Below are 25,222 nucleotides of genomic sequence, written 5' to 3'. Positions count from 1 at the left end.
AGCGTACAGGTATACACTGACAAAGATCAAATACAGGATGGTTTGGTGAATAGAGATGACACTCTTTATCAACTCTCTTCGACCACCCCTCCCCCTCCCTACCCCACCCCACCATAACCCCCATCAGCGGGGGAAGAACTCATGCTAACCCTAGCTTGCCACCAACCGTACAGGTACCAGGGTATACACCGACAAAGATCAAATACAGGATGGTTTTGAGAATATCTCTTGACTACTAATATTGCTAGGTCAAAATGTATAAAGATCAAATATTCGGTGGGATGGTTTTGAGAATATTTCTTGACGACTAATATCGCTAGGTCAAAACGTCATGATGTTTGCTGATCTGCAGGGAGATCCATATACGCCAAACATTGTATCACTTGCCAATATCTGCTTTTTCGAGCCCCTGTGGTTGTATCACTACACCAGTAGTCATATCATTTTGGAAACAGAAGTATCTGGTTGAGATAGTGTAAACTGTCAAACATTTCATTGAAGTGTTACAGCAATTTATAAATTAGATTTAGATAAAAACCAGTTATGGATTTCAAAAGGGTAGATTGTATTATTTTGTGAACTCCTCTCAATGTTAGTACCATCCTGTGGGGAGACATTTATATTTTTACAAAAAATGAAATATTTCATGTATTCGACTTGTAGAATTGTCTGTGTTTTTGTCCAACACTCTTGCTTGATTTTAAGTGCATCTTTAAATGTTGAATAAACTGATGTAGATTGATATTCATCCAGTCAAAGTCTCCAAATTCTTATAAATCACAAAACTGGAATGATTGTTAATCGGCAAAACATCGCACGACGTAAGTTTCCATTCCATCTTTGTGATTTATATTGAAGAATTTGGAGATCTTAAAATGTCTTCTCGAAGACAGTCTGTGAAATATGATAAAAACTTTTTTTTTTAGATATTTGTAGGTGGTTTCACAAAAACAATATCGTGGTTTAAAAGTCAGTGGACATGTTTTGTTTTTTGTTTGTTTGTTTTTTTTTTTTGGTGCTAAGTGATGATGGAGAATTGTGCCATACATCTGTAACTGTAGAAGACACCCACTTTCCTGGGAACCTATGAATAATGACATTTGAGTTTGAACCAAGCATATTTCCTGGTCGGATTGCTTGCAGACTAGACTGATAGTGTAAACAGGCATTTAAAGTAGAAGAAAATCTTACAGCTTATCTGCAAGCTCTCCCGATGCTAAGAAAAAAAAAATCCCAATGCACGCCTGAATTAGGTTTTTTTTTTCACCTTCTAGAATTGCAAAGAGAAATGGGAAAATCCCTGATTGTACCTTCTAGATGATTATGGCTTTGGCATGGCAACAGCACTTCAAGAAAAATTGGCTACATTATTGTCAAAATAGTTTGTTATAAAATGCCATATCCCCAGACATCTGAGATCATGAGAATGAAACAGCTCTGAGTGAAATGAAAACACTCGTCTTGATGAAGACCATGTGCACTAGTACATACCTCCTCCGCAGACATTGCCATAATGTGTGGTGATAACAGACATACATTGATACACACATACAGTAACACTGGCTGCGATATTCACAAGAGTGCTTCTCTGTACTTTTGCATGCCGTGAACCTTTGAGAAATGTAACAAAGGAAACTGTGGGAGTACTGAGAAGTTTGTGTGTTTGTGCACATAACTATATCTTTGTCATCAGAAGAAAAATCTGACCCAGATTCTTGCAACTGCTTCAAATGAAGTAGGTGATGCTGAAATAGCCGGACCCTGAATCTTTGATTTTTTTTTTAAAAGACAATTGGAGAAATATGTAATGCAGCATTGAAGGGCCTTCCTCCTCACTAGATCATGATACCTCCAGTACATCATGAATGATTTATTCCATATGGTACAAGACATCCTAGGAGTCATTTCATATGCAAATGATGGCATGATCACATGAACGAAAAAGCTGCTCTTTGTCATACCCACAAAATGCCTTAATACATGATAGGCCCATTCACACAGCCACCAAAAGTTGCGATTATTTTGGGCCACGAAAAATTTGTACTATTTTATGTATGTGGACATGATAATCACTACTATAACTGAGATTCAATCCATACCTATAAAAATACCAATAAAAGTATGACTTTTCAGAAATAGTCACACTTTTTCTGAATAGTTGCGATTATTTGAGGTGTGTATGACAGCCATGCGAAATTGCACCTTTTTTCAATATCCCATGATGCAAGGTGCGCTGGACAGTTGGGTCAAAGTCAGGTCAAACCCCAACACTCTCCCATGCGCATTTTGACCTCTCTCGAACCGATGCAAATTTGAATTGCGTTTTTTGTTAATGAGCCAGTGCAATTTACATCACAGCTTTTTCTTGCCTAAGTACAGGTGCATGTGAACCAGTGTGCAAAAGAAATTATTTAAATCGCAGTTCAACTCACGCATTTTCAGCGTGTGTGAATGACCCTGATGACTCACTGCTGTTTGAATGGTGATGAGTGTGGTAGTTCCTCTATCCACTTACCTCATCTGTCATTAATCTATCATATTTCTGTTTCAATACTTTTATCGAAACTGGTAGTCTCCCAGGTTTATACTCTCTTTTTAGGAAGAAAGAAAAAGAAGGAAAGGGGTCTGCATGCAAGCAAATAATTGTAAGATAGTCGGGCTCAAACAGTATGTTCATCCCCTCCCCCCCCCCCAAAAAAAAAATAAAAAATAAAATAAAATAAAGGGGGAAAAAAGGAGGGGAAATCATCCACCATGCTTGTGGAGTTGGATGTATTTTTGAGATGTGTAGAATTGGATCTCAAAGCAAAGCTCTTTATGACAAAAACATCACAGCTAGATGAATACATCGAGAATATAATAATAAAAAATGATAAACAGACATAATTATTAAACCATATAAGTATTTTGACAAATGTACTGTGCTGCTTTGATATGATTTGTAACAATATGATATACAGTATTGAGGTAAATGTTGATTGTTGAAAGCAACTGACTCCCCCAACAACAACATCAATGAAAATCACCAAGTTGCACTCAATGTGCTTAGCTCTCCTACCCTTGAAAAAGAAATCTTTGTTGTCACTTTTTAGGGTGTGTTGTCTGAAGCCAGTTTGTTTTACACTGTATTGGAATGTACAGGAGTAAAAGTAATCACTAATTTTTATACTAAAAAGAGAAAGAAACCAGACAATTTCTTGGGAAATAAATATTTGTGGCTTTCAAATCACAAAAGTCACAAAAACCTACTACTTTCCGAATCCGATCCAGATTGAAATAGCTTCCATTTCAAATGGTTTCACCAGTCCCCCATAATACTGTAGTGGCAGCAAATAGCAGGTCCCATGCAGTATCTGTTTCAAGGAGGCTGTGTGGCACGAGGGAAGTTGAGGAAGTTTTCCCCGCTCCACATATGCCTATTATGCCCTCCCAAAGGCCATAAAATTTCATTTGAAGATGGCTCTGGCATCTGTACCACCGGTGCTTGTCAGATTATAGATCATCATCAACTACCCAGCAGGGAATATTAGGAGGAAAGCGTTCCGCCTGTGTTCATTTTTCGTTAATATCTGTTGGATGGTAAAGCATCCTTCAAGGATATCAGAGAGAGAAAGCCATTTCTTTCTTTCTATTTGCCTTTCTTTTTCCCCCTCCTGTTAAAGTCCTATGCAGTAGGAGACTGTGTTTTATCTGCTTATGGCAAAAATTGAGAAAAAGTAGTAAAGCAGATGAGCTGTACTGTACATGGTATTTCAAAAGACGGTGAAGTGGGGCAAGATATGCGTTATGAATAGACTGTCTTGTCGTAGGAGCTACAAAGGTCATGATTATTCAGAAACTGATGTCACGGTGATTATCTACATTAGTTACATTCAGACAGTGATCCATAACTTCGAGGATAAGCTTACTGTGAGGATAAGCTCGTGGCTGTAGTATGGGGCACCAAGTGTCGCATGATCTCATCTGTCACGAAATGACAATTTTGTGATGACGAAATATGAGATTGTTTTTTCGTTGACAAGTGGCAATGTCAATTTCATCAATAAAAAGCACAATTTCGTGACGAAATTATTATTTTGTCGACAAAATTGTCATTGCCTGATGAAATTGTTGTTTCGTCAACGAAATTGACGTTGTCACTAGTCAACATGAAAACGATATCAGAAAGGACAAAAAAAAAATTTTTTTGACAAGTGACAATGTCAATTTCTTCAATGAAATGACAATTTCCTGATGAAATTGTTATTTCATTTGACAAAATTGTCATTTCATGATGAAAGTGTTATTTTGTCAATGAAATTGTCATTTTATTGTCGAAATTGATGTCGTCACTCTTCGACGTAAAAACAATATAAGAAATTGTCATTTGTTGATGAAAGAGACCATGCGACACTTGGTGCTCCATACTTAAACTACGAGCATGTGGTCAAAGTTATGGATCACCGTCTGAACATAACTGTTGTTATTACCTTGGTAACTTTACTCATTCTTCTTATTACAGTTTGACCTCAACTTTCAGGCCATCACTTTTATATGGCAGTGGATCTTTCTGCGCATGGGCTGGCACAGGATTGTCTGTGTGTTCTCACGCGTTTTCGGTATGAAATCATGCTAAAACCAAACACAAACAACATTTCTGTTGCAAATACAAGGCAGTAATAAAGTTGGGACATAAATGCTGATTGCTGTGATATGATGATATACTGCCCTCAATGCTGCAGCTAGAAGTAGAAATATGCTGATCATCAGATCAGGAGGATGGGAAAGAGGGAGAGAGCTTGTGGTCCTAGGTTGTATTTTCTTTACGTGCCAGCAAGCAAGAATGGGTATTTTTACTTATTTCTCATTTTATTATGAATTCAAATATTTGTAAAACAATTGTAAATACTTCTTTCACCAGTACATTGGCAGTGGTTTGTGTATAATTCCCCATAAACCACAACTTTCTAAAACGTGTCATGCCTGGGCATGTCTCACTTCATCCGAATTGCATTTTCTTTAATATATCGTTGTCCATGTGTGACATCACAAATTGTTGTAGTCTTCTTATCCAGCGAATGTTGTAGCAAAATCTTAAAAATTCATATCTTTTGAATGGAATATCTGATTTTCCTTAAACTTCACTGATGTGCTATATTGATTTTTACTCTATTCACATTATTGAAATGTAAGTGGGGTTCGTTGCCCTTAAGTATGAAATGTTCGTACAGTCTTTTTAATAGTTGGGGTGGATGTGGTTCCTCCTCAGACTGTCTGACAAGCCTCGTAAAGATATGATATTACATTGTGGCTTCAGAAAATATGTATCTTGTATGGCAGAGACGCCCTCCTTTTTTGCGTGAAAGATGTCCTGGTTAATTATCGATTCGACAACTTGCTGCGTACATGTCTGCAGTAGCCAACTACAGCACGCCCGCTAGAGAAAAGGGCGGTTAGAAATTCAAAGGCGAGAGACTAATTGAGCGTGTAAACAGGCAGTTGGCAAAGCCCAGAGAATATGTAGGTCATACACTTGTGCATGGGGTTACCACCGTTTCAAAATATCCAACCTACTTCTGCATCCTGCAATAAATTGCAAACGTGAGTTTTTTTTTTTTGGGTGGTTTTTTTATTGCTTGGAGGAATACACACACTTTGAAGACCGAAGGTGCATCCGCAATAAACTGGCATTTATTGGAGCTTAATCTGCGTATAAGTAGAACAGTTGAATTAAGTCATATCTCCCAGCAAGAATGTCATTTTTGAAAATTGGGGCATAAGTGGCCGAAGTTTGCAAGATTAAAAGGAATCTGTCAATAGTTCCTGGTACCTTTAATTTTTATAAGACAACAGAAACCCACCGTGGAAATTGGACTGCCATTCTTTACATCTGAAAGAACAGATTGAGGACACAAACATTTATATCCCATTCAAAAGATGGTTTACGAGATTACTAGCAGTATTTCTGTACCATCCCTTTAATATGTAATGGATACTTCACCAGCTAGGGTGGGTTATTTATTTAGACTCTCCAACAACTTCATCTTTTAGTTTTATGTTGTTGGACAAAGGAAAGGTTTTAATACAAGGACAAGGACGATTCTAGTGCCTTGCCCCTGCAGTGCTTGATCAAAGTTCGTCGCAGAAACTGGCTGCTTAGAAGTCAGTCATTACCACTATTAACTATACTGTGTTTGAGAATTGTAATTTACAGTCATACGGTAGTTTGAAGAGGGTTAACTTATCAATATTAGACAGTGGGTGTTTTTACTGCCAGGGGTTTTCTCTTTCAGAGATCAGCAATTCCGACAGTCGCACATTTTTGTTTTTTCGTTTTATACGCTTTTCAAATTGACGTCACCCACTGTTTATCCATTGAATTTCTGGTGATTTTATTGTGTGCTTCTTTCTAGCCTTGAATATTAGGTACTTTTGCCCATTTTTTATATTGCGGAGGGTGAAAACTAAGACACAGTGGAGAAATGATGTGTGTTTGTTTCAGATGCTGTGTGTGTATGTGACAGAATGACATAATAATTGTTTCTTTTATTACAAGAGCATATTGTTACTGAGGAGAAGTAGAAGGGGTTGTACAGCGTAAGTCCAAAATACTTTGTGGCTGTATTGACATATTTTGGGATCTTCTCATTGACAATATTACCTCGAGGAAGGAATATAGCATAGCTAGCTTCATTCCCTTTGTATCTTAACCAGTGCCATAGAGCTGACAGGAAAAACAAACAAACAAACACACACACAAACAAAACAATACCCAACATAACACTGATGCAAGATTTAATAATTTGCAGTATTAAATAGAACAACAGAGATAAGATATGAACGTTGAAGTGCACCAAAAATAGAAGAAAAAGAAAAAAATCTGCAACATAATCATTCATCAAAGTTCTTACAATTGAGGTGGGGAAATAAATTTATGAGGTAGTTTGGCAGCATGGTTAGACATTGCCAAATACAAGCAGCTACACACTATTGAAGTAAAATGAGGAGAGTGTAGACTGTTTCAGAAATACAGAATGCTATCTTCTAGCCCGCTTCTGAGCAAAAACAAGTTGATATAATCTTTAAAAAAAAAAAATCTGAAAATGAAGAATTGCCAAAAATGAAGTGATTTAGGCATCATGAACTTCTCCGAAACACAGCTACAGATATCAACAAAAGCATGACTGATGAAAAAAAAAAAAAAATGGGACAACAAGCGATCTCATCAGTCCAGTGGTGTAGGGGGTATTGAAAGGATTTTCCATCCTGATGTTATGTTGCTTTGTTTGAAACAGTGCAATCGTAAATGCGTTTGAGCTAGAAACACGTTTCTATCTAGAGTTGATACATGTAAAGTTGTTTTGAAACGCGTTTATATCTTGGACCTGCCCACGCCAACCACTGCCGACTACCTGGTACACATCTCCGCTCCTCGGGTGAAACTGCGCGATGGAGTAGCGCAGTGGTACGGCCTCCCAATCGACTCCCAACAGAGTTGATAAATGCAACAATTCGAGAAACGTGATCTGAAATGCATTTGCAAACATATTTCGATAGTGGGTATTGAAACGCGTTTCAAACATGAGGAAGTTGATGAACGCAGCCGAAGAGGCATATATACAATGTACTGTATCATGGTTTCTTTGTTGGCGGTGTGGCTTCATTCACCCTCCCTGTAATACATCACAGCAGTACAACTAATAAAATCGAGTACCTACCAGCCCTCATAAGAGGATTTTCTTTCGGTAAGTTTTTTCCAACGCTGTGACATTTTTTGCTTGGGTTGATGAAAGACAGATATGTATCAAAACCAGTTTGTCTCCACACAGGAAGATAAATGGTGCTTCACATTTTAGCTGCTCTGTTAAAAGGCAACAACAACAACAACAACAAAATGAAACCAAGAAAGAAAAGAATGGGTCAAAAGAGCCTGTGTATTTGATAATCCCAGCAGCTTTTACAGGGTGCACATTAGCTGACTCTGCTATATGCACCTATGAAGGCATGATTCCAAATGGATACTTGGATGCAGAACCTGAAAAGCCCACTCATTGCATGGTTGAGTACAGATTTGTGGCATATATCAGTCATTTCAAGAAATATTGAAGTAATATTTTTAGGATTAAACGAATTGAGTACCCTTTTTTTTTTCTTTCTTTCTTTGAAGCATGCTGTATGCATACTACATATACTATCGCTCAGGCAGGGCATATGATCTTTGAGTTGGACATTTTGGTTATTTTCCTCTAATTTGAATGCATTACATTTGAAAAAGAAAGAAAAAAAAAAAGAAATCCCATCATCAGTGCTCTAATTAGTTCTCCTTTCATGGAATAAACTTAGCTAGCTATGCACGGAAAATTTGATGCAATTTACCCCCCAACACAATGATCATGCCTTACGAATTGTACTTTAACCCGTTGAGGTTGGACTGATTTTGCTACAACATGCATTTCTCATAGACACTCGCCCGAGTATACCTGGGACTCGTCTTCAAAGGGTTGAAGGTAAAACATATATAGTTCTTATATGACTGCAGAAACTCTTGATACTGTTTATACCTGATAAATTCCGTAAATGCCATCAATTATTTCCTGTTGTTCTTTTCACAGAAATCATAGTAATACTATAGATAGTTCATTGGCATGTGTGTTTAAAGCTAAAACATAGTCTAGTTCTCAGAAGGGCTCAAAATTCACCTTCCATCATTTGGAATTTACTGGCAATACATTGGAAGGGTCTACCACAAAACTTGTTTGACTGATGTGATTTGCCAGGATAATAAGTTGTTTTGCAGTATTTTGAGATCGAAAGTATAGATGGAATAATTTGGATCGTTATGACTGTTATTCCAGAAGAGCTTTCCCCCGTTCAGCATTGTGGGTACGTGTTGGTAGAACATTATGTGATGATAGATCGTGCCCTAGCAGTCCTATTTTCCAACAAGCTGCACGCGGATTTACTTAAGCGCGGAAGATCGGTGGGTACTGTTGTGGCCCAATCTGTTGATGATCAAGCATCGATTATGAAAAATTACGTAGCAACCACGATCGGGTAAGCTCTGAGATTGTAGTACTTCTGGCAAACCATTTTAGCTAATAATTCACATTTTTGTTGTTATTTAAACTGAAATTTGAGCATTTTGTATGCATCTCATGTGTACATTCTGGAGCAATAATGGACAGTTTTGCAGACATACGAGAACGCTGTTTTCACATTAACGTAAAAAAAACCAAAAACACAACCAACAAACAGATAAACAGAAGTCTTCTGCAGCCAGGAATTCCCCTTTAAAAACCTAACCTTCCAGATAAAGCATTTGGAGAAGCCTCATTTTAACTTTAGACTCCCCATATCTACAATGTATCTGTTTACTTTCTCTGTATTTGTTTCTTCTTCTTCTTCTTTTTCCTGCTGAGCTATGCTTAATGCAGTGCTGTATCACAGGTATTGTCAAGTTTCCACAATATAATCATTATTCTATGTGTTTGTACATGGGGTTTTTCACTTTGCATAAAGGATTTCTTTTCTTTTCCTTTCTAGGGGAACTGAATGAATTGAATTAAACCTAGCACTTTGCACTTGGGCAAGGATCATCTGTGACTTTTAAGCTGCACGAGCCAGACTGCTAGTGTAAATGTAAATCAGCAAAGTGAACAAGGCGGGATTACCATAATGAGATTTGAGAAAACACTGGTATCCAATATGCGCTTTTATGAATTATTCAAAAACATTGATAGAAAGAGAGAGAGAGGGTGAGTAGCAGGAGGGTTAGTTGATCCTGTTACAGTGTTCCATCCGTGTGTACAATGTCATATGGAGTCAAGGCTTCTCGGATTACCATGTGGCTTTACTTTATGGGAATAATTGATCACCAAATGGTGTTTGAGGGGTCAAGGATGTGGTGCTAGTATCCATGCTATGATTGTGTGAAACCCAATAATCAGCTGACATTTCTATATCTATATGTATACACAGACAGACAGACAGACACACACACACACACAAACACACACACACACATATAATATATAATTATGTTAAGTAATTCGTAGTCCATGTGTTGTTAAAAATAATATTATCAATAATAGAACAGAACTCCAGAAATGGGCATGAATCATGCTGTCAATACCAACAGTTTATTTGAAGAACACGCTTTGGATAATCTGTTGGAATTGACAGCATAATTTAAAATGCCCATTTCTGGAGTTCTGTTCTATCATTGCTATATAAGCATTCACTTATGTATAAATGTGCAAATGAATAAATTCTGTCAAATCGTCAAAATAGAACAATTCTAGGGCACATCTAGCGATTAGATGAAAATGTGACTTTTTGCTTTTTTTTTCCACTTTTTTTTTCTCCATAAGATTGACAGTGATTGAGAATATTTTCTTTAGGGTTGTTTAGGAGAACGCAGCAAGATGATCGTGCATCGCATCAAATGCGGCCGTCAGTGTAATATCGGCAAACAGGATTTGCGGGATTTGCTGATCCTATTGAGGCCATGGGAGACCTAGGGCCTCAAGTGGAGAGAGAGAGAGCAGGCCGAGCTTTGACCATGATTGGATTAGGGAGAGGATGAATTAATAGGATGAGAAATGAAGTGTCCACATCCTCTTTGTTAGGTTTCACTCATCAGAAAGAAAAAATGAAATAAATTAAGGAAAATCTTGAGGTGGCTATTTTGGGTGATTTGGTCATTGGTTTAACGAATTATAATGGGTTGATTGCAGAGCAGAGATAGAGAGGAATGATATTGAGCGAAAGAGGCATATTACACTATAGCTTTGGCACGCAAGTGAAAATGCCTCTCGTAAATGCTACAAGTGTACACTAAGGGACACTCATACATACACACACACACACACACACACACATACACTAAGGAAGGTCTTACGCACAAACGCTCACACATGCACACACTCTCATTTTGGCCTTTGATGGGAATTCATACATCAATGGCATGATAGTGTCCCTGTCCCATATTCCCAGTGCTCACTTATCAGCATTGCTCTTTATTCGTCCAGACCAAGTGTTACAATTCTGTCATCCATTTATATTTTAACCTTTAGGGCGCTCGCTATGGCTGAATTTCGCTTAGAGCGAATTTCAAAATAGTGCGGGGATGAAAAAAAAAGAAGAAGAGCAAACTGCCATGCATGTGAGTGTCTTGTGATCATGATGATGAAAATTGATGTTAAGTGCAAGGAATGGAATAGAAAAGAGCACCACATGGTAATGCGTTTAGATAAATAGGAGAGGTTTTGCTGCAAAGCAAAGTTGATCATATTGTGGATAGGAAGAGAAAGAACATGGAATATGTGATGTGCTGTGTGCTTCAAAATGAGATGTAGAATTGGGCAGGTGGGGGGGGGGGATGGCATGATGGGGGTGTGTTTACAGAGATTGCAATAGTTACGTTCAGACGGGAGCCCTTAACCTCGAAGTTAGGAAACTTCGAGGTTAGAGCTTGTAGTTAGGGACCGTGAAGACGCACTCGTAGTTAGCAAACCTCGAGGTTTGCTCGAAGTTTCGAGCCACGAGAAATCTTATGGTTAGCGCTCTAACCACGAGCCGCGGGGGGTCCCCACTCGTAGTTAAGCACCGTGTGGACACAAAACACAACGAACTCGAAGTTAAGAGTGACCTTGCCGTAAACTCCGGCCCCCACAATTTCCCTCTGCTTCCGGGTCAACCTCCCAAACGTACACCACAAATACACCACACGTGAAAAACCTATGACGCATGACACAACAACATCATCTTTTCTTCCCATGCGCTTGATCTCTGAAACTGAACACGTCGAATTAACATTTACTCGCTATCAAACTGTATTCTATATTCTTCTCCGACGCTAAAAAAATGTTTTCGACGAATATCTTCATAAAGGCATAAAGTCATCAGTGCAGTGCTATCTCTGCATACCATGACAGAGAAAAAGAGTACCCGTAAGCGAGTCCGACAGGGTTCGACTAAAGAATAAATAGACGCCTTGTTAGCAGTGTGGGCTGAAACTTCCGGTTTTGTGGTTTTAACATCGAGTAGGACCCACTCGTAGTTACGGGGGGCAGAAGCTTAACCTCGAAGTTTCGTAACCTCGAGGTTAAGATTCGTCGTGTGGACACACGTCGTAGTTAGGGGGCAAGAGCGAAACCTCGAGGTTTCCTAACCTCGAGGTTAGGGCCTGCCGTCTGAACGTAACTAGTATCTGCTCCGAGATTATAAAGTGGGCTGTCACTGTCGTTAGCTTTCTAGGTCGTGCATTGTCAGAGTTCAGTGGCTTTAAAGGGTTCTTTCGCATTCTTCTTCAAGTTTCACAGATGAATAGCAATCGATTCATACTATTCACATATGAACTGACCTGCTTACGAGTTTCGTTTTTTTTGTCCACTAGCATTATGTGCACCTCACCCTCTCATGATTTAAAAGGTGCAGCAGTGACACTTTTCAGTCAGTAGAGAAGCCTGTTGTATGTTCAAACGTGTCAAGCTTGAGTACATTTTGTGTACGCTGAGTTCTCACTGAAGCAGGGCTCCAGATAGACATTAATAGATGATGTGCTTGGTGAAATGATTTGATCAGGAGAAATTATGTGAAAGATAGGGCTGTGAAACAAGCGCAGTCATGTTCAAAACTTGAGATAATGATTAGGAGAGGGGGAGAATTAGAGTAGAAGTCTTGACAGGTCAATGGCCTTTGCTTCTTCCTCCACACCATGTATTGCATATGATTGCCATGCTGTTTTGTATTTTTAATTCTTCCTTTTTAAAAAATCAAGTTGTGACAGTTGTGGAAATAAATGAAATGAAATGATCAGGATTACCAGAGAAGGCAGACATTGTGTAGTTCTTTGTTGGTGCTTTCTAGAGTATTATGTAGCAACTGCTTTCTAAAATGTATACTCTAGTCAGTAGTTTTGTAGATGTCAAGTTATATTTAGCCCTTGGAGTATCTTAACTATGGGTCTATCCTCTGTAATTAAATCTCAGTTTGTTACCTTCATTGGTCGTTATTGGTGTTTTAGGGGCTTTGCTCTGGTGGATATTGATATTTTGAATCAATAACCTAGGACTTATGTTGTAAGGATATGGACATTGTAAATATGTGAGAATAGTGGTTAAAAAAAATTATAATCTGCACTGATGAAGTTCATTACAATCCATAAGACTGAAATATTCCCCATTTAAACACAGGACAGCCTAAATCATGCCTTTAATATTAAAATGCAGATATGTGAGCCACAGAGAATGATTTTGTTAATCTGCCATGCACAAAGACCGCTCTATCTAGTTGCACTGTGGAGATTTTTCTTTTTGTTTTTAATTGCTGAATGAAGGGAATAAAGACATAATTTTATTGCATCGATCTATCACACAAACTTCATGCCATGACTTACTACAGATTGCCCTCAGAAATGTGTTACAATACAGTGAGCAAATAGGCCTATCTCAAATGAGGCAACAGGCATGACAGCTGGCAGGGGCAATACAGTGGTAAAGTCGGGGGGGGGGGGGGGGGGGGGAGACAGTGTGAAATATATCTGCACTGTTTTCGCCCCTCCACCAAGAGACAAACCGAGACAAAAAGAGTCTCCTCTATGAAGAAAGGAAGAAAACAGATATCTATCACATGTACCTGCACTAAGGTTGAACGGCACATATTTTCAAGCTCTTATCAGAATGAAGGACAGTTTCTACCAGTTTCTTCATCGTGTCATGGGCATGTCCTACACAAGGCAAAATTGTATGAAAACTTATTGTGGCTGCGTACAAAGTTGGGTGGCACATTTAAATCAGAAGAGTTTAGGAGATTAAACAAGTCTACTGGCACCCCTTAGACTATGTACTATTCATATGCAGCATACAAGTTTGAAATGACTGTGGAGCTCTAGGCAGATTTCATCATTGAACAATGTCCCAAACTGTCATGGAAAGATATACATCATGAAAATCTGAATATTCTATTTTCTTTCAGTTCCAAAGTTGTGGCTTTAGGCATCTCTGAAAGACAAATATTTGATGAGTTTAAATAGTCTTTGTTTGTTTGTTGTTTCCATGTTGCCATTGACACAGCAACAATGATATAATTCAAACAAAGCAGTTGAGACTAATATTTCATTGTGGTAATAGTTGTTTGTTTCTTGGGTTTCCGTGATCTATTGCAGCGATGAAATAACAAGGCATTTGTGTGCCAAATACCGCGAAATCTGCCAGGTGCCCGATGGTAAAATTTCCGCAAGATTGCGGTGTCTGGAATGATTACCTTCCAGAAGACGGACAGCCAACAAACCATCGACAACCTTCGTGCATTCCTCTCACTCTTCGGCAGATAGATGATTGCATTTTCATCTTATCCTCTCGACCAAACTCGCAGAAATTTACTTTTTATTTCTAGGTTTTGCTGAAATGTCAAAGAAAAAACCAAAACACACCATGCTTTCAAGGGGGATGTTTCGTGTCTACGAGTAAATAGCAAATTTTGATCGAACAAGTTTAACAGCGTGATGCAGTCTGTTTTTTCTGTGTCTCACTTTACATCAAAAGGATATATGGCTCTGTCCAGGTAGGCCTACGTGCACATTTGCGCTGCCCCGAGGCAGTCTCTTTTGCATGCATCTATAGTTGTGTATGAAAGCACATGAACTGGCCTACTTTGGCGGACAAAAAGTGCCACTTCTCATTAATGAGCAAAATGTAAAATTTGTCATTTACTGTGACATCAGTGCAATGTCACAATGTGTTGACATGGATGATTCCCAGTGTGATGAGCGTTTCAAGTCAAAGTTGTGTGTCCAAGTAGCACGTGCCCAGTCTAATCTAAAAAACGAAATTATTGAGGTTGGGATGATTTGTCCCTTCCTTTTGCCAGAAACAGCAGTGTGTTTATAGCAAATTGAGAAGAATTTCAGCACAACTTTCTTTACTTCACGTTCTCCAAGAGGAGATATCTTAATCAGCATGTAAGATGTTAAATTGAATGGAACATGACTTAACATAAGGGTACATGTATTTCAAACACTGAAATCGTAATATGTGTTCACTCACACACACGCATACACAAATTAATCTTACGTTCCAAGCTTGCGGGAAAAGATGGGAGTGTACTGTTTGAAGATTTGTTCTCACCCAAAGGAATGCAATAATTCTAGACAATGCATGATGCACCAAGTGTCATAGTTTTAATCAGCTGCATGGTGAAAAAGTTTCTGCAGTCAAAGGTCAATGTGTTAGGCTCACATAGGTTATTCAGTGTTGGCAACTTTGCTTGCAGCCTTCAGTAACGTCTAGACAATTTGTTTTCATCTTGCTGGTCAAACAATTGTGCTTGAGCTATATGTGAGTATGCAGGTTATACATTCAGGATAAAGAAAGAACTGTAATTTTCCTGACAGATTTTGTGTGTGTGTGTGTGTGTGTGTGTGTGTGTGTGTGTGTGTGTGTGTGTGTAGGGGGGGGGGGTGCTCTAAGAGCAGTATCTCATATTGTGGAAAAGTAATCTTAGTACAGCCATCTATTGAACTCCCTAACGCTTCTATTTGCTCCAAAATGATTTTCAGTTTTGTGTTATTCAAAGTTTTATGAAGTCTCAGGAGTATTGTTTTTAGATAATATTTTCTTTCACATTGCCGTGGAGACCAAAGGATGGAAGACAAACAAGCTGATAGGAAGACCCCCCGCGTTATTGTTGTACAATTACTTTGTTTCCAGTGGCGCCATAACCACAAAAACACACAGACCACAATAAAGCAGGAAACATCATTTGTGTAAGATGAGTGATGAGCTACAAAATATGTTTTGTTTGTTTCGTTTTGTTTGTTTCTGACGGTTCAGAACTACCCCCACGTCAGTGTGCAAATTATGACATTTGCCACCATACAAACTGGTGCATGGCCTGACTTCGGGTGCAGTCTTTTTTATGCCGAGGTCCTCATTCTTTCCAAGGCTTGGTCAGTCACTGGAGTGTTGCAATGTCAACGTCACTCTGCAAGAATTACTAGGCGTATCCGTGAAAGCTACTTCAGGCGTAGCAAATTGTTCAAAGAGAAACTCCGCTCTGAGATCAGCTTGACTGTTAGAATGAAAATGAAACAAAGTAAATTTTATTAAAGCAGAGACTCCAACCCGAAGCACCTTTTGATCTGGAGATTCTCCCGCCTGAAACCCCTAGCAAACGGGAGACTCCAAGTTGATGTGTGCGAAGCGCCAAGTTCCCAGGGTTCTAGATGCTCTCTGGTGCTATCTAAGGCTTATTTTTCAACATACAATAGCAATAAGTAAGAAAGTAAGAAATCCTTTCCAACGGGAAACACAGAGCCAGGGCGGAAGAAATTAAATCTCAAGCGGGAGAACGGGAGATTTTGCAAAAATGGGTTTTCGGCGGGAGATCTCCCGTCGAAGACGGGAGAGTTGGAGTCTCTGTTAAAGGGATGGTCAAGTTTTGGTTATGGTCCTAATAAAAGGTGGGTCCCACCTTTAATTAGGACCACTTTGTGTTTTGGATATCTCCGCCATTTCAAAATGGATTTTCATCATATAGACTCTGAATTCCTGTTAGAATTGTATGATCTTTCATATTTTATGAGTGTTTTGATGAATATCAGTTTTGAAATGGCTGGGATATCCCTAAACAATGTGATCCTAATAAAAGGTGGGTCCAACCTTTAATTCGGAACACAACCAAAACTATACCATCCCTTTAACAGACAAGACATGGAAAATGGGAAGTGCAAAAAAAAAAGAAATTGCACGGATCATGCCCAAAGACAAGCTTGTTGTGATATTATGAAGTTTTAAATGGATTCATAGAAAAATGAACGCCAGTCACAATTGCACATGCATATTAGATGATGACATCACCACACATGCCTCACCAAGGTTGGCATGCAAATCTTTGCAAATTTTTTTGTTTTGAAATAAAATAAAAAGAAAAGGAGTTTTATTCTACTGTATAGGCCATTTATATACAGTATATAGCGAGCCAAATCTTTTGCAAATTGGGACTTCCCAACGATTTCGTTATTGGTAACTTTGCGAACGTGGAGTACAGTAATATATGTTGAAATGTATGCATGCACGTCGCATTCATGTTGAAAAAGGGTAATATGTTTATGTGTTGTTAAATTTGTGAAAAATAAATTCTCACAAAATATATGACATAAGCAGATTTTACTAGATTATTTTAATGACTTTTCAAAGGGAGTTTTTTTTTTAACACCTTAATTGACAGAAAGAGATTATGTAAACATATTGGCAAGTGCCAAGGTGATAAAATTATTGCAGGGGGGGGGGGGGGAGGGGGTGGGTGACATCCATGAGCTTTGAGCCATAATGATTTTGCAGTTTCTGTGGCAGCATCATGGACCGAATCAATCAGTTGAGAGTACTCAATTTGTTGCTGCAGTAACTGCACTTATTGCAGCTTATAAAAATTGCCAGTGTCAATAATGCAACAGGCTCCTAATTTGCATAAATGTGGTTCCATAAATTTGTAATTGTCTAATCTTAATGCACTCTTAAATCACCATTCTACATGTTTTAAAGTGGTATGCCTTTTATTGCCATCAACTGGACCATGGAATGGAATGCCCTAGTTTTATGAAGGGAGTAGAAATGAGTGATCATCATTAGAGACATTTACCATGTAACAATGGTAGTTTATTTCAAGAGAACAGTGTGCAATATTTGCCCAACCCACCTACAGTCTGTAACTACCAGTACATTAATACCAAATGTGCATTCTACTGATGCAATATGTTTACCCTCCACACTCCACAGACTCTTTTTTTGGTTGCTTTTTCGCTTTTTTTCGTATTCAAGTTTATCATAAAGGAAATGGTTCTTTTTGTCTGATGCTTGATATGCTCCAATGGCCCATTCTGTGTGATACTTGAATTATAAAAATAGAACGGAAATACCCTGGGTGAAATTTGACATATTTGTGTGTGTGTGTATGTGTGTGTGTGTGTGTGTGTGTGTGTGTGTGTTTGTGCATATGGGGGTGGTTGGATGGGGAGTTGTCTCCTGGGATCATCATTTAAGGGCCTATCTCACTGTAATAGAGATTGCTGCAACTTGAGCGAATTGAAAGATAAAAAAAAAAAAAAGAAAAAAAATAGGTTGTGCTCTCACCAAGAAGGTGACTCCAGGGATACTTGTGAGATGTTTCCATATAAGGTGACAACTCGAAAACTTATTCACGTGGAAGTTGCAGGGATGTCGTCAAGACATCTTTCAGTTGCGGAAACGTCTCCACATCTTCGCTGCTATCTTCTTATATTTTAGGCTTTATTGCAAAAATTTTATATGGTAGGATGTTTTGTGATACAACAAACCTACACATAAGCATCATATGTGATATGTTGAACTTTTTTTGAAATCACTGCTCCCAAAGATAAACTGGACCTTTAACATGAATAGGTGGTAGCTGCCTGACAGTCATGTGTCCTCTTTATGCAAAACCTATCAGACAAGTTAGAGGCAACAATGATCACCTCATCTAAGTTTCATGTCTGTGGGTGTCACCAATAATGCTACTTTGTGAAAGCGAGCACATCTCTTGAATTCCATAGATTTCTATATTTTATGCCAGAAGTTTATGAAATTGATGTCACTGTGTTTATTCTAATCATTAGAGTTATCAGTTGAACATGGAGAGGCATATAACTGTAAATCACAAAATGACTGGTGTCTGAAGGTGTAATGTGATGTTTCCAGTTTGCCCTTCACTTCTAACGTATTGTCCCTCATAATACCGTTGATCCAATGATCTATACTAGCTTACATGCATTTATTGCTTCCTCAGTGATCACGTAAAACAAATCATGATTGGCTGTTTCTGTGATGTATTCAAATTCTATGTGTGCTTTGTCTACAAAAGATTGCCTTAATAACCACAAAGCTTGCCTTAATAACCACAAAGCTTGCAGACGGCTTGCCCCATGTAACAACAACTGATGAATGCTAAAGTGGTCCTGCCTAAAAAACATATGATTGAAGGAGTTGTTACTAGACTATAGGAAAAGAAACATCCATGAATTTTGATACAATAGAGAGATGGTCTATTAATTTCAAACGGTCCTCATAGGAATGTCTGTCCCCTTTTTTTTCCCCACCTGGTCACTTCCAGGTCCTGGCGCTTTGTGTACCTGGTCCAGGACGGCCCAACCTTGATGTTCTACAAGGACCAGAGAAAGAGGACACTTGGAGTGCCGCTGCAGGACCCTGTCAGGCTTACCAACGCCATTGTTGCTGTGGCGAAGGACTACTATGCAAGACAGCATGTCTTCAGGCTGCAGTAAGTTCATTAGGACCATTTATTGAGCTTTCTTTGGCAGTCTATATACACAGTAAAACCAGAAATGTTCACATTCATTACACTTTTGTGAATTTTATGAGCCGCCAAGATTCACAAGAGTAAAATGCACACTAAAGTTGTTGTCTGCATGCCAGTCGCCAAACTCCAAAAATGTCATGCCACGAAAATGACCGTCAGCTTCCATGAATGAAAGTTTCCTGCCCTGAATGTTTCTTTTACAGTATTTCATAAGGTAATTACTTCCCCCTTCCACCACCCCGCCCCCAGCAATGAGTGTTAATGTAGATGGTTGATTGCAGTGTGTTTACCTACACATGCTGCAATTTGCAGTGCACTGTCATACATTTGACAATCTTTTCTCTCTCTTTTTTTTTCCCCACCTGAAATGGCTATCGTCATGATACTTAAAACCATGGAGGGACCTACATTAACGTTATTGTGATGGTAACCTTTATCAATGTGTATTAAGTTATCATTAATTCATGTGGCCTCATCAAAGCAGATGTAATGAGAACAATCTTTATCTGGCAGGCAAAGATATGGTAACGTGAACAATTGCACACTGAACTGGAAAGCAGGAATATGAATGAGATAGACATGCCTGATGGCTCATAATTGTAGAAAAAAAAAGCTTAATCTATATAAATAAACTGAGATCCTTGCATCATTTGTATAGAGTAAACAAAGCTGTGATGATCAGAATAGAAATGTAAACAAAAAGAAATAATCTGAAAGCTTTGTGCAGTCATCCACGCACATGGAGTGAAGTTTGTATGAGCATCTATAGCTGTGAAGTATTTTACTTTGAATATCAATTATTTGCCAAATATAATTAGACAGATACCTTTATTTGCCTCTTTTTTGGGGGAGCCATTTAAAACTTTGGATGGCCATGAAGTTGTATCTATTGATCTCTCAGCAGAGTGTTGCCGACAGACTGCTAAATTTGTTACCTGGTTTTTTGTGTTGGTTTAGTGCCATTCACACAGACAAAATACAGGCGATTCTCGTTATAATGAAATCATCAGGACCAGCCGTTTTTTGTCACACTGAATTTTTTCATAGCCAAACAGCAAAGAATGTAAAGATATTTAGATGATAATTTTTTGACCTAAATTTTTACTCCATTGTAATAAGAATTGTGTTCATTTATAACAGGAATGCAATGAAGTGGGGTCCATGTTGATCACGATCTGAATGCTGAGATTAACCAGCTGAGGATGGACTGATTTTGCTACGACACACATTTCCCATAGACACCTGCCTGAGTATACTCGGGATTCGTCCTCAACGGGTTAATCCATCATAAGTGCATGCAACCCCTGGAAACCATGCATAAGAATATTCAATATACTATAGATAGCTGGATACATGCATCCCCATACGCTCCCCCCCCCCCCCCCCCCCCAAAAAAAAAAAAAAGAATCAGTTTCCTCATTGGTATTTCAGGTTTGTGGACCAAAAATACACAAAGACTCACTGAGGTACGCACCTGATGAGAAATAAAATCATGGTGTCACAACAGCCGAGGTAATTGAGACTTCACACCCTCTGAGCCTCATGTAAAGAAGAAATGTGAAAATAACTGCTAAGAGATTTATAGGAAGATATGTAGGCTTGCTGGGTAGGTAGGCAGTTTTAAAAATGGACAGAAATATAGCCACCTGGATAGATTGAATAGTAAATAAGATTGAAAGCAAAATACTGAAAAAAAAAATGGTATCGCGACACGTTGTCATTTAATTTTTTTTTTTTTTTTTCCATTTGAGGAAGTTGATAAAACTGTAATACAGTGCCAGGACATTGTGCCTTAGACTATTCATGCTTTAGTGGGCATTCATTGCTTTTGACTGAGTGGTTAGCTATATCTTTGTCCCACCCACTTTCCTTTGTATTGACCTTTGAACTCCCACCCTCACAATGCACATCAAGCATATCGCAATACATTTTAGTTGAGGACCAAAAGGCAGCTTGTTCAGCGTGGTTTGTGTACCTTGTGTTCGAGGATCAGATGCGTTTCCAAATCGCTTCTTTCAGTTTCGTTATAGCAAAGTGGTCATGACTTTTCTACGTTTTTCCACTACACACACATGAGAGAGATTGTAAACGCAGCATTTTGCTCATTAACCCGACATGTTTTGCAAAAATATGTTGACGGTGCCCTTCATATTGGTGTTCTTTTGCCTCAGCTGCTGCTGACTGTAAAATTGTCAATATAATACAGCTATATCTGGTATATTATCATATTGATGCTGTAAAATAACAGATTTAAACAAAATTTCTCGATTTCGTCAATTGAGGGGCTGGAGCGCAGTCATTCTTTCCTGTATGTACATTTGTATTTCCCTCAGCAAGGAATGTACCAATCAATAGGGACTATGTCTGACAGGTGGCTGTGATTGGCATGTAGATTGGCATGTCGCTATCTAATTTAGATAACACGATGTGTTCAGGCAGAGAAATGTTAAGTAGGCATTATAGGCCAAGAGAAACCAATGATACATTTTCAAATAAAGGACATAGTGAAGCAGTTGTTGTACCCCTTTGAAGTTTCCAGCTTCTGGCCAGTGTGTACTATTGTCATGAGTAAATCTGCCATAGATGGTATATTATGATGCAACCAGTAAACAACAAGTACTAGTATGGCTATTTTCTTGTTGTACATGATCACTTTTAAACTTTGCTGGATGCTGTGAGCTTAAAGCCAGTCAGCTTAATACTAAGAGGGTGATAACGCTGTACAAACGCTTCAGAATTCTTGTTCTGTATCTCAACTAACAATATGCTCCTTCCATGCAAGAAAACAAACTTTGCATTCTGCTTTGACTGGTTTGTTTGTTGTAGATGGAGATTTTTTTTTTCCCAGAGTGTGTACATGACTTGCACTAGAAATGGCACATCCAACAATGGTGCAGTAGTGTGAATGATGTTGAGATAGAACATGAACTCTGAATGACTCTCTGTCTTGGCTCACCCTGTCACTCTCTTGGCAATCTTGAAATCCCACTGAGCTATAATCTCATCCCTCTGTTGGGCCGGGAGGGAGGAAGGCCGGCCCATCCAATTTCTCCCAATCCTCACATATATCACCATCGCAAATTCCCCCCACACGCAACAGTAGTTTGGCGATGACGGAATGCGGCCCTGTCCTTCGTCCGTTGGAGCCAATCATCTTTATCGCTTTGCGAGAGAGAGAGAGAGAGAGAAAGAGAGAGGCGCCACCACCGGAACGGAGGTGAGGGCGCACGGGTGTCTTGCGAGATTTCTTCGATTAACATCCTGAGCGAGTCGAGAGGAGGAATCGGAGCAGCAGGGCGGTAGACAATCTCACTGATGGACAAAGGTCAAGAGCATCCCGCCTGTGTGTTCCCAAGCACTTCTCCACTCCTCCATGACAGAAGGCCCTCCGACCTCTTCCAGAAAGATTCTTATGATATCGGCGCCGGGCATCCATCATTTCTATTACTCAACGAGAATCAGAAGGGCGTTAATGCAAAACTTCTCATCTCCCCTTCTATGGAATGTTTATACCCAATGAGAATCTGAAAGGCATTAATGCGAAACTGTTCATTTCCTCTTCAATGGAATAATTTCTATTGCCCAATGAGAATCAGAAGGCCGTTAATGTAAAACTGTTCATCCCCTTTCAACGGAATGTCTATCCCCGAATGAGAATCAGAAGGGTGTTATTGCAAAACTGCTCATCTCCCCTTCAATGGAATTTGAAGTTCTTACGATTATTTGTCTTTGTCCTTTACAGTTGGTACTCTTTCTGTGCTATAAGTTGCAATACAATGCTTTAGAGAGATTGTGTGCTTAAGTCTGCCAATATCATAGAAATCTTTGAGGTTCAAAATTATAATGGTCAGGGTGCTTGACACTATTTTGTTTCTGTAATTAGGACTTCAGACAAACAAATGGGGACATGCCGATTATACAGTAATCTGCAAGAAGGGAACAAGTCCCTTGGTTTCCATAATTAGGACATTTGATGGAAACCTTGACACCAGCTCAAATCATTATGTGTTACGATTACAAAGGGAACGAGCTCCTCTAGAGATGCTAACAAACCGTTCATGCCAAAGAAAATTAAGTCTATGCTCATGTGGTTCTTATGCGACCTCATGCAGCACCAAACACAACATGAAATCAAGAGTGCTGCACTCTATCACGTCGCCCCGCTGATGCGGAATGTAATTTACGAGGAAAAGGCTGGCTGCGAAATCTCAGGAGCTCAGGAGGGGCAAATTTGAAGATGTGCTAACCACAATTAAAAGAAAGAAAGAAAAAAAAAAAGCAATGATGAAATATCACAACAGGATGTCATGTCTGTCATTTTCATCGATTTATGATGCAACAGTGGAGCTGATGAAAAAGACTGTCGCCGAGTGCCATATCCAGACTTCTCTCCCGGTGGAACGGTGAATGATAGATCGTCAACCATTAAAGCTCGACTTGGTATTGTCTCCTATAATCGCCAATCACTTTTCATGTCTTCTGCGAAATGGATGTTGCCCTACAATACACATTTAGAAATCTTGCTGGAGATAATGAGCTACTTGAGGATCCAGACATGATGTCTATTGTGATCACTGTTTTTCTTATGTGTGCATGTCTAGTTCGATCAAAGCCTTTTCTTTGTGTGTGTGTGTGTGTGTGTGTGTGTGTGTGTGTGTGTGTGTGTGTGTGCGTGTGTGTGTGTATATCTGTCAGTCTGTATTTTCTCTCACTTCTTTTCTCCCTGCTCCTGTTGCCAGTGATGAGTCTTGACTGCTCTGATAAAGTAGTGCAGAGTTGACAGACACTTAACGTGTCACTTTTATGTTTACATGCTGCTGCTTTACGAGAGCATTCGTGCCTGTCTGGGTTTTTTCTTTTATTTCTTCTTCTTCTTTTTTTTTCACTTGTGTGTGTGCTGGTAGTCACTTGCGGCAGCAGTGGTGCCGGCAGTTGGCAAGTGCCGACCGCATCTTTCGTGTGGGTGGCATACGTGCCAGATTCTGCTTCTTTCCAGGACACCAAGCTGCGGAGCTATTTCCTGCAAGAGGGGTAGAGCCCCTCCCTCGGCTTCAGTGAGATCACATCTGGAGATTATACCTGGCAAATCATGGAAAGAAATGACGAGAGCTTAAAGGGATGATATCGTTTTGGTTGAGAAGGGGATTCAGTTTTTAACTTTTTGCAAGATAATTAGAAACCACTTATATGAAATATTAAAGAGCATACAACTTCAGAGGATTTCAAAGTCTATTTGATGAAAATTGGTTTTGAAATGACTGGGATATCCAAAAACATATAAAGGTCCTAATAGTCCTAATAAAAGGTGGGACCAACCCTTCATGAGGACTACTTTGTTTCACTTACGAGTAGTTTTGTTACATTCGAGCGTTTTGATTTGTGCCCCATAAGGTGGTTGCATTTATCACTGAATTACTAGAACTCTTTTGGAATGTTGCAGTCTTCCAATACCCCTTTCATAAACTCAATTATGCGGATAATATCTGCATAATTTGGTCGTAAAATCGGAGTGGGGCAAGAGTTATCCGCTTTTTTTCGACGCTTCTATTATCCGCATAATAGCAGCATCGGGGCCAGATTTGGAGTTTCTGAACGCAAATCCAAAGTTATGCGGATAATTGCCGGGGAGCGGTCAAAAGGTCGCCTGTCTTTCCCGCAGGAGGGACGTGTACAGTCACCATGACGATTCTCCGCCTTTTTCAGGACGGGCGCTCGTAAAAAAAAGTGTGGATAATTTTCAGAGTTTGTGAACGCATTTTTTTATTGAAATGTCTGCATAATTCTTAGGCAGATAATTGGAGGATGAGTTTATGAAAAGGGTACAAAACTGTCTTGTTTAAGTTCTTGAGTGCATTGTATCATCAGTTGATGCACAAGGTCTCCAGTAAAAGTTGAACTATTGAAAAAT

At 39.1% G+C, this 25,222-nt stretch overlaps 1 protein-coding gene across 1 annotated transcript in view; it reads left to right on the top strand.

The window, feature by feature from the left end:
- Positions 1-25,222, top strand: part of LOC139723228 (uncharacterized) — a 78,234-nt gene that overhangs the window by 33,015 nt on the left and 19,997 nt on the right. The window contains exon 13 of the mRNA XM_071634488.1: positions 19,108-19,275. Coding sequence (XP_071490589.1) covers positions 19,108-19,275 — 168 coding nt within the window. The remainder of the gene's footprint in view (positions 1-19,107; positions 19,276-25,222) is intronic.

Source organism: Diadema antillarum, unplaced genomic scaffold, assembly GCF_040938485.1.
Source record: "Diadema antillarum isolate AM-2024a unplaced genomic scaffold, OU_Dant_1.0 scf00000183, whole genome shotgun sequence".
Lineage (NCBI taxonomy): Eukaryota > Metazoa > Echinodermata > Echinoidea > Diadematoida > Diadematidae > Diadema > Diadema antillarum.
Note: the sequence above shows the minus strand (reverse complement) of the source record. Positions and strands in the feature narration are given on the sequence as shown.